Source organism: Otolemur garnettii, unplaced genomic scaffold, assembly GCF_000181295.1.
Source record: "Otolemur garnettii isolate 467f Iridium unplaced genomic scaffold, OtoGar3 scaffold00075, whole genome shotgun sequence".
Taxonomy (NCBI): domain Eukaryota; kingdom Metazoa; phylum Chordata; class Mammalia; order Primates; family Galagidae; genus Otolemur; species Otolemur garnettii.
Window position 1 is genome coordinate 4,877,412 of NW_003852470.1, and position 10,835 is coordinate 4,888,246.

Below are 10,835 nucleotides of genomic sequence, written 5' to 3' on the forward strand. Positions count from 1 at the left end.
CCTTCTCCAGCACACAGGGTGACCAGCCACACGGGGGGGTGGGCAGCACCTTCTCCAGCACACAGGGTGACCAGCCACACGGGGGAGGGATGGGGGGCAGCACCTTCTCCAGCACACAGGGTGACCAGTCACACGGGGGGGGATGGGGGGCAGCACCTTCTCCAAAACACAGGGTGACCAGCCACACGTGGGGTGGGCAGCACCTTCTCCAGCACACAGGGTGACCAGCCACACGGTGGGCAGCACCTTCTCCAGCACACAGGGTGACCAGCCACACGGGGGGCAGCACCTTCTCCAGCACACAGGGTGACCAGCCACACGGGGGGCAGCACCTTCTCCAGCACACAGGATGACCAGCCACACGGGGGGCAGCACCTTCTCCAGCACACAGGGTGGCCAGCCACACGGGGGGCAGCACCTTCTCCAGCACACAGGGTGACCAGCCACACGGGGGGCAGCACCTTCTCCAGCACACAGGGTGGCCAGTCACATGGGGGGCAGCACCTTCTCCAGCACACAGAGTGACCAGTCACCTTCTCCAGTGTCAGGCTACCAAGCACTTAAGTCTCTGAGCCACTCAGTGGCTCCAGGGGAACACGGGGACACCCGGCAGGCTGACCCCTGCAGCACTGTGCTATAGCCTGGCACAGAGTAAACAGCCTGTGACTGATTGTCCAATTACGAGGGTCGGTCTGTTGTCCATCTGAGGTGAGATTTCGGGCAGTGCCAGGCGGGCAGCAGCAAACGATAAGAAGCCGGCCGTGGGCAGCTCCGAGAGGCCCACATTGTCTAGCAAGGCCTGGGGCGGTGCCCGTTTGTTTATTGTGCCGGGGCCTTCCTTGGTGATCCTCCCTGTGCACTTCTACAGTGTTTATGAGCAGGTTGGTCCCAGGCTAGGGACTGGCTAGGACCAAGGCAGAGAAGATCTTGTCTGGAAGGAGGACTTTTCCTCAGCACTCACTTGCCAGGACCAGCCACACGGCGGGCAGAATGTTCCCCAGCACACAGACTGACCAGCCACGTGGTGGTTTCCCACATTAATCTAGGGAACAGATTCCACTAGGACAATGTTCCACATGGCAGGGGTGAAGACTGCCGAGCTCATCCTAAGGACAGCTCACTTACATGTCACCACAGCCTGCGAGGGCAGGAAGTATCCCCATTTCACAGATGAAGAAACTGAGGAAGAGTAAGTAAACTCCCCAAGCTCTCCAAGCTGGGCTGAACATTCAGGGGCCACCTCAGCATTCACCTCATGTGCATCCCCAATACCAAACCCTTTGCATCCTACCCAGCTTCGCCTGAACTGTGGATCAGCCATACATAAGGTCCAAGCTCAACTGGACTGGTCTCCTCGAGTCTCCTGTGTCTCTGTCACACAACTCTGGGAGAGGAGCTTAGAGCATTGGGGAGGAAAAGAGAAATAAAGAGAAAAAATAGAGAGAGAGGCAAACTCATGTGCATCTGAGGACACAGAGGGGGCTTGCCACAAGGGTGCCAGTGCTCTACAAGGGGGCCTGCTGCATGTGATGGGGGCCAACCCATCACCTGAGAGAACGGCAGAAGAGCCGCTCTCCAGCCCCCAGGGCAGGACCGGGCTCTGCGATCTGAACTCCCAGTCCAGGGCCCAGCCCTGTACCCCATCACCTGCCATCACTGGGTGGGGGTGCAGTGAGGAGTATGAAGTGAGGAATTTAAAGGGGTACCCCAAACCTCAGGAATCAAGATAAAGTTCTACTATGGTATTTTTTAAAATCCAAATTAATGTACAAAATCCATGATGAAAAACTATTAAACTTTTAAATAATGACAAGATCAGGAAACATTCATTGACAAACCAAACCAGAGCTTGAGGCAGTGAACAAGCCGCCGGCCAATCCCACCTCCACGGGTAACCCTGCTACTTTGTTCACCAGGGACCGCTTGCATTAATTTTGATATTTTTAAATGTCGCGATAAAATACGATTCATCCTGACCAGTGAGCTTTCTGTTGTCCCCTAAAATTCTGTACCTGCCCCACCCTGTTCCCAGCCCCCTCCCGGGGAGCTGCCCCCATTTTTGAGCTGGTGGCAGCTGGATGTGACTCAGAGCCCTCCACCAGCCCCACTGCATGGGGAAACAACAGGGTAGGAGAAATGGGACAAGATGGGAGGGGGGAGTTTTCTAGCCGCAAACTTGGATAGTTATTTTTAAAATGGAGAATTAACTTTTTTTGTCAGGCTGAGAGATCGCAAAACAATAGTGCTTGGAGCTGTCTTTCAATATGACCTAATTTCTCAAAAAAAGGGGACACATTTGGAAACAATAAAAAGGAAGCAAGATAAAGGCAGAAGAGGCTCATGCTAAAAAATAAGCGACGTGTGGTTTGCACGCAGGCACCTCCAGCAGGGTGCTTCTGTGCGGAGGGTGGCGGACCTGCAGCAGAGGCGTCTCCAGATACAACAATTGCACAGCCGTTTGGTCACAGAAGCCACTGCCTGGGCCTCACATTCCAGACACAGGTAATCAGGACAGGCTCATCTCCATGCCCCCTGCCTGGACAGTGGAAGCCAGATTCGGGGAAGTTAAGGGACGTCCCCGGGCCGGGCCAGACAGGCTCAATGCTCCACACAAGAGCAAACAGACGAAGCAGGATAGCGCAACACTTGGTCTAAACACCAAACAGTAAACTCCGGGACGACTCTTCCCTGAGTGTGGTCTTTCTCTGCCTAGCTGTCTACCCATCCATCGTCCATCTGTCCGCACAGACGCTTACGGTGGACATGGTTTGTGTCCCCCTAAAGCAGCCCCCACAGCTACTCAACCGCTGCAGTGATGCTGGCTGGGCAGGGGGCTGTGTCCTCCTCCAGGGAGTGCTGGAGCTCTCAGAGCTCTGGAAGGACAGTCCGGGGACCCTGCTACTTCACTATCTTTGCTCAGGCCCTGGTCTTTTGCATTATCAGGATAATAGTGTTTCTGTCACACTTGATTTTAGAACTTGACACTCAGTGTCTGAGCTGGAAGGAGGCTTCACTAACTCCCACTCAATCGTCTCATCTCATAAACACAGGTTGGAGAGGCACATCATACCAGAGGCCTCCCACCCGCATTTCAGACCAGCATCATCCCTGATAAAGGGTTCTGAGTCTTTGGGGCTGACTCCACCTCTGCTATGACACTGCACTTCCGGGGTCTCTACCACGTGACATGAGCACAGAGGAGACCTCACCACACTCACATTGAATTCCTCTCGAAAGTGCTTGCAGTCGTCGGCAGAGCGGACTCTGATCTCCTCCTCCAGGTGCCCCACGGGGATGGGGAAGTACTTCTTGGGCCCCGAGGGGGACCTGCTCAGCAACATCACCCTTTGCTGCTCTGTGGGATCAAAAAAAACACGGAGACCCTTAGCCACATTCCTGGGTGGTGACTGATTAACCAAACCCATTGCCAACCGGCTTGACAAAACGTCAGGGCTGCAGGGAGGGGTGGCCCTCTCGAGTCCCCCAGTCATGCAGCCAGAGTTTCCTGTGACACGTTCCATCATCTGGGAGTGGTGAGCGTCCCTCTCCAGAGCTACCTGGTCCTTCCACATTGTGCATGACCTGTCCCTCACCAGACCAGTCACCCCCCTGTCCACCCTCCCTCTGCTTCTAATTCCCGCTCCTTCCACAGAGCCCTGGAGGCTGCTCCATGATCCAGCTTAGGCTTTCAGGTTTGGAAACAGAGGAGTAATTATAGATTCTGGGTGCAAGCTCAGAGCAGCCGGGAAATCGGTTATGAGTCTCTGGCAGAGTCCTCTTCTTTGTCCTGCTTCTTCAAACCCCATAAGTTCCAAAGGGAATAAGAGAAACCATTTGGGGAGGGAACAGGCATTGAGAAGGGGGATGGCCTACAAGGGAGGTCTTGGACCAGTTGCTCACACAAGCTCAGAGTGAGAGCAGGAAGAGAAGTCACAGCACACACTTCCCTTCCGGCAGAAACAGCGGCACTGAAAAGGCCAACATGACAACTTGGCTGTCACACTTGCCAAAGAGCCTGTTTCCACCTGCAGAGCCATTCTGAAGCCCCGCCAAAAAACGTCACCCAAGGCTCACTCCTCCAAATGACAGACGGGGGAAGAATGAATGCCCTGGGCTTCTGGGCTACTCCCTGCCACACCCTCTTCCCTCTCATTCCAGCTGTGGAAATGTGTGGGATAGGAGAGGGCAGGAAGGTAGAACCTAGGGCCACACTGCCATCTAACAGAGCCACTGCAAACCTGTACCTTGCCTAGGTCTTTTGTTGCTGATATTCTTTTTAGACCTCAGGGTCAGTTTTAAAATTCTAATGGCACGTGTGTTCCCCCAAACCAGGGCACACCTGGGTAGGAAGATGACTATAGGAAGCCAAAGTCACTGGGTGAGCCAATTTTTTCAAAGCCTCTGCCTTCCACGCCTTCTGTCATCTCAATGAGAGGAGAGGAAAACAGGTGTCTTTGTAAGAGCCCTTACAAGTTAGAAACTAAACTTTGAATCTAAAAGTTGGAAATGCCCCAGCTGATGCTGATCTCTGTAAATACTTGAGTAGAGCAATTTCCCTGCTTTCCGCTGAACCCCCAAACAGCGCCATTTCAGCAGAATAGCGTATGAACCAGTCTTATCTAAGAAAGATCGTAAGGCCTGTTGAAAAGTGCCACATGTCAAAACCCCGTGAAAACGACAGGATGTGAACAGTCTCTCCAAAAAAGCCACAAACACAATGTCGCAACGTCTGTTTCACCGTGGAGGGAAAATAATCCCTAAAGTAAAGTTTTGAAACAGAGAATTCTACAGTAGTAAATGAGTGACAATATAATCCCAGGTGAGGCGAGTTAAGGTGGCAAAGCTTAAGGAGTTCAAAATGTACTGTAAGTGTTAAAGGAAACAGCCCGCCCGCCATCTGCTGGGAAACAGCGTCTTTGCTCCCAGACCCCAGCCCGGGGAGTGGTTTCCGTACCTTGCTCTTCTAAGATTCCGTTGGGCATCTTCTTGTCATTGGCGCTGACCACAGCTTTCCTCTGCTTCCTGAACCTTAGGGCACAAGATGCATTGGGAGTCAGCCCTTCTTGGTGTCCAGGGAGCCCCGAGACCCCGGCACAGAGATACCCACCAGGTGAGCCGGGAGAAGCTGTCCCTGCTGCTCATGGCTGAGCCGCGCCAGGCCCGGCCGCCCGTGCGTCCCCCAGCCCAGCTGCCCGGTGCCCTCTCTGCGCGGCCCACGCCCCGCAGCCTCGAGAAGGCTCATTTCCTCCTCTGGGCTGGTCGGGGCAAGTCAGCAGCCCGGGACACTCCTACCTGAAGAAGTAGGCGGCCAGCAGGAGGGAGAGCAGCAGCAGCAGGGGCAGCAGCAGCCAGGCCAGCAGTGGCTGGGCGGTGCCCGGGTCCCCGGGGCCTGCGGGGGAAAGGACGCCCGGCGGGACCCACTTTACAGTTTGCAAAGCGGTCTCCGTCCATCAGCCCTTCTTCCTGGCCACCAGAACCCCACTTAAGAGTTTGCAAAGTGGTTGCACCATCCCCACGATGTAACGGACGAACAGCTTTTGTTGTTGCTGTTGACATGGAGAAAGAAACCAGGACTGAGGGGAGGGTGTGACCTGTCTGAGGCCCCTGGGGAAGGCACAACAAGGACAGGTCCCCACACCCTCATGCAGCCCGTGGGCCTGGCTGCCCGTCTCCCTGTGCAGGGCTGTGGCTCTCCCCCTAGGGAGGTGGAGGAGGGTGGAGGTGGGGTGCTTGCCGGTGAGCCCCAGCACAGCACTGGGAACCTGACCCAGCACAGTCAGGCGCCCAGGGCCGTCAGCTTGGACAGGAGCCCAGAGCCCAGGGAGCCAGCCTGGCCTTTGAGCTGGGGGAGGCCATGAAGTCCTGTCTCGCTGTGATTAACCTTCCAGAGATTCCAGCTGCCGATTCCACCTGCCAGAGGGTGTTGCCGGCTCCGCCCTCACTCTCCCTTTGTTCTGCACACCTGCCAGCTGACCTTCCTCAGCCAGAGAGACACTCACATCCCTGAGCCCTGCAGAAGACGCTGTGACGTCCCAGACCTACTGTGCCCCGTACACCCCAGTTCCTGTGGGCACTGGCCGCCCCTTCCTCCTGCTCCTGCCTAACCTGCCACACTCCCCTTCCCTGGCCAAAAGGTGCTCACCCCTCAAAGACCCCCGTCCAGGAAGCCCTCTGGGCTCCTCTCCTGGGAAAACGACAGGATGCCTCAAAGCACAGACCCTTCTCTGCCATGAGTGGACAGGCACTCAGGGCGACTGCCTTGGCTCCCATTTCTGTGGAAGCTCCTCAAAGGTGACAACCGGGCTTCCGAGTCTTCAAGTTCCCAGAATCCCCAACCCCATTGCTGAGCCCAGGGGAGTCTCCGTGTACTTCCTCTCGAGAGCCAGCCTGGGCCCTCATCAATGCTCAGGTGCTGGGAGGGTGACACGGCCCTGTGGTCTTCCTGTGCCCAGAACCTCCATACGTATTCTAAAGGTGTGGTCCTGGGATGTGCCCCTCGGCTGCAGGCTCCCTGGGCTGGGGCTAGGGCTAGGGCAGGATCCCTGGGCTGGCTCTGCACCCTGCAAAAGGCCAGTGCAGATCTTTTTGCCATGGCATCTTCATACTTAGCTCACAGCAACCTCAACTCTTGGGCTCAAGCGATCCTCCTGCCTCAGCCTCCCGAGTAGCTGGGACTACAGGTACCCTCCACAATGCCCAACTAGTTTTTTCTAGTTTTAGTAGAGATGGGGTCTTGAACTTGCTCAGGCTGGTGTTGTACTCCTAAGCTGAAGCAGTCCACTCACCCCAGCCTCCCAGAGGGCTGGGATAGCAGGCATGAGCCACCCCGCCCAGCCAGTCCATGCATATTTTTCTAATAAGTGATAAAATTTTAAGGACTTGTGTGACCATGTGATGTGGCTGTTCCCTGAGCGCACAGTTGGCCTGTGATGAGGAGGTGGTTCCTGCCATGTGGTGAAGGCACCGTTAACCTGGTCCACCTATCAAGTCATCCCCCTTCAGGTGTATCAAGGCCCCCCCACCTGGCTGGCTGTGCTCAGGGGCCAGCAGCCTGGCAACGCTCTTCAGTCCCCATGGTCAGGTGTTTGTAGCCTTGGTCCTGGGGGGCTGTTTTGCACCCTGAACATAATTGGGGTGGCACCAGGCTGAGCTGTCTCCCCAGTGCCTCTCATCTGACCCTGCCCTGCTCACTGTAGATTCTTGCTGGGGGATGACCTGGCCTGAGGCTTTCATACCTTTGGCCCCAGACAGCATTCACTCCCTTCTCACCTTGCCAGGGCTTTGGAGCCACCTCGAGCCTGCTGACTGGGGGATGGCTGAACCTGGGGCACTGCTGAGCCCAGCTGCTTATGAACTCCCAACTGGGCTCCATCCCTTCCTGGTCAAGGGCAGCCACAAAGCCTGTGCAGTCGGTCCCACTCCTCCCTCCCGTCCCCTGAGAGCATCCAAATGCACATGCTCCCCTCTCCTGGGGCTCTGTGTAGGGAGATTCCCCACTTCTACAGAGCTCAGAGTTGGGCTTTGGGTTCAGTTTCTGCATAGGAGGTGACTCCACTGGCCAGCTTGGGGGGTCTGCTCAATCAGGAGGAGAGGGACGCACCCGCCCCCAACCAGCCCATTACGGGCTGCTGTCAGGAGGCTCGAGGGACCAGCCTCCATGTTCATGCCTGCAGTTACAGGCATGGTGACACCATAGAGCAGTGGGTCTCAACCTTCCTAATGCTGTGGCCCTTTAATACAGTTCCTGTAGGTCGCGACCCACAGGTTTAGAACAGCTGCCATAGAGCATGAGGCTGAATGACTCAAGTCCCCAAAGGGGCCACATGTGTGGGCAGAAGTGATGGGTCACAGGGGCCCTCTGTTTATAGCCAGCTCTGTCTGGAGGGCAGAGGTCAGGTTCACAAACAGCACAGCCTCCCAAAGTCAGGCAGTGACATCCCCAGGCAGGGAAGGCCTGGTGAGGGCTGAGGAACTGGGAGTCCACTCCCCATCTGCAGGGGCATTTGCTCCCCAACTCTAGCCCACAGGACCCCGTGGAAGGTTGGCCCACAGTGCCCAGTTCTTTCAATTTTCCAAAAGAAGAAATGAATACTTTTATGTAAAAATTTCCTGATTTTTAAAAATTGGTGAATAATTTAATTGAAATACAATTTTGTTAAACAGTGTGGGCCAGAAAACAAAAACAAAAACACAACTTAGGCAGGCTGTGCTGTGCTGTGCTGTGGTGTTCCTGGGCGCCCCTGTGACCCAGGGCAGGGTGCCGGCCGGGGCCTGGGAATTACTACAGGGTCACATTCTGTTTTCATTCTTCGTTGATATGGATCAGATGCGTGGGACAGGGGTGGTGGTGGAAAGGAGCAGAAGGAGCCTCCCCTGGGAGGTGAGTACCCTGGAGGGTCACCGGGAAGCAGCCTTCTTCCTGAGTTACTGTCAAAGCCAAGTGCATATGTACGTGCACACAGATGATGTGCACATGCACACCTGCAAGTCGTGTTTGTGTGTGCATGCATGTTTGCTTACAAAGATTCTGGCCCTGGAAACTGAAAATCTTAGGCTTGGGTGTGAGTTTGGAGGAGACCAGGAGAATGGCAGTCTTGACTGGAGTGTGCCCTGTGCCCAAGTTCCCCTCAACAGCTGGGTCTTTCGGGGGCCATCTTGTCTCTGCTGCGGAACATGGCTGCTCTCTTTGTGACCCCTGCCTTTTGTCTTTCCCTCTCTCCCACCTTCACCCCAAACCTTCTTTCCCCTAAGAGCCCCTGGAGACAGAGCACGTCCACACGGGAGAGGTGCAGCTCAGCCAGGTGCAGGTGGACAGACTGGATGGTCGGGACCCTGACTCGCACTCAAGTCTAAGATTTTCAATTTTCAGGAACCCTTTCTCTTCCAAGAGATAAATATAGTTAAAATTTTGCAGTGTACTTTTTCTGACATTTTTTCCTACAAATTTACATTCATAAATATGCAAGTTTGGCAAATAAATAGATTCATACTACTCTCTTGTTTCGTCTAAGGCTTCATGGATGGTAAGAAGTACTGTTATTTTAAGAACCACTATGAAAGAAAAAAGAAGATACTAATTATAATTGTGGAGAGCTACCGATTTTGAGACACATCCTGCTACCGCAATGTTAACTATGAAAACAGCAGATGAAAGGCAGCACCAGGGCAGTTCCCGGGCCGGCCTTTCTCCTCAGCTGTCTGTCCTGGAGAGCTTGCATGTCAGCCCCGGGGAGCTTCCTCACTCTGTGCAATAGCTTCTTGGATTCCCAGTTTGGGGACAGACCAAAATGGGATGGACTTTTAGGCTTTTTCTAACTTTTTGCTATTACCTTGAATTCTGAAAATTATATATATTTGTGTATCTCAAAAGTGTTTCTGCAGGAGAGCTCTTTCTGGGTCAGTGTGCAAACAGATTAAATTGTCACAGAATTGTCAAATTGCCTGCCCCAAACCTTCCACCTGCTACGCTCACCAATAATGCACGATGGAGCCAATTTCTGTTCTCGTGAGTTTTAGCACAATCCTTCCCATTTTGCTCAGTCCAAGAGATAAGATGATAATGTCACTTTAATTTTCATTACTCTGATTTCTAGAGTGTTATGCGTTGTTTTCATGGTCAGTAAAACCTAATTGACTAACAGACATTTGTATTTGCTGATCACATTCTCTGTGTATTTCTCTACTCTGTTCTTTTACATATTAGCCTTTAGGAATTCTTCCTATATAATATGGTTAATGACACTCTCTTACATAATTTGTAAATATTTGCCTTCAATTCCTTGTATAAAAAATGTGTTGTGATGAATAGTGAATACATTTCATTCAATGGGACAATTTCCTGTTACTGTGGCACTTTTGGCAAAGTGCCCATCATCTCAAATGATACTTCATATTTCTTTTAGGGATAAGATGACTGTTTAATGAGCAATTCCCAGGGTCAGGTTCCCCTCCAGAATTCTGAGCCTAAGCAGCTGTCTGCACCTGTAGCCTGAGGCCCATTTCCCTCTGCCTGGCGGGACCAGAGGCTGCCCCTGAGCAGGGGAGGCCCCAGCAGAAGGGGCACTGAGGTGCGAGTTTCGTAAGTGGTCCTATTCTGGGTGCTGAGGTCACATGACTATCCCTTCTTCCTGAAAGTAACCCCTCCCATCCATGGCAATATTATGAGACAATAATTTTGTTTTCCAATAAACTGAAGAACCTCCGGTGTGAGGTGGACATCACGCCGACGGTGCTCACAGCGTCAGCTGCAGGAGCACCCTCAGAGTTCCAGCAGAGCCTTCTCTGCCTTTTGGCACAGGGACGCTCTGCCGTGCCATCCTGAAGGTGAACAGGTACACCCTGGCAGCTTGCCAGCCAGGGCCTCTGAAAAGGCCAATTGGTTAGCGTTGGGAACACAAGCCAGGATTGAGGCTGCGCGTTTCTCTGAACCTCCCTGCAGGTGCAGGGTATCAGCCAGCAGAGCCCAGCTCCCCTCTGTCAGGTGCAGAGACTCACAGTCCCCAGGTCTGGAGTGTCCCAGGCTCCTGGACACCACCCGATCCCACCTGCAGAGCTGTACCCATGGTTAGGGTGACCAGACATCCCGATTTTGGCGGGACAGTCCCGCTTTTCAACAATTTGTCCTGCGTCCCCGGCATTTTAAAAAAGTCCCGATTTTTGGAAAGAATGCACAAAAGGGCTGGAGAACAAGAAGGGAATACAAGAAGGGAATATATGGTTTTCGGGCGCCATATGGCTATTTCGCCAGAATATGAGTTTTATATTATTTTTGTTAATTTTATAATGTTAAACTGTAATAAATAATTGCTGAGAAGTGATTATTGAGAACTGCTTAT

The 10,835-nt window shown here is 53.4% G+C and overlaps 1 protein-coding gene across 2 annotated transcripts in view; it reads right to left on the minus strand.

Annotated features, from left to right (window-relative positions):
• PTPRE (protein tyrosine phosphatase, receptor type E) overlaps positions 1-10,835 on the minus strand; it is a 41,671-nt gene that overhangs the window by 27,584 nt on the left and 3,252 nt on the right. The window contains exons 1-3 of one of the 2 annotated variants that reach the window (XM_003794060.2): positions 5,108-5,224; positions 4,955-5,028; positions 3,219-3,355 (exon numbers count right to left, since the gene is read on the minus strand). In XM_003794060.2, the coding sequence (XP_003794108.1) occupies positions 3,219-3,355; positions 4,955-5,028; positions 5,108-5,142 (246 nt within the window). In that variant the 5' untranslated portion in view covers positions 5,143-5,224. Of the gene's footprint in view, positions 1-3,218; positions 3,356-4,954; positions 5,029-5,107; positions 5,225-5,292; positions 5,390-10,835 lie in introns of those variants that run through there. The other variant, XM_023515642.1, reaches the window with a different exon arrangement.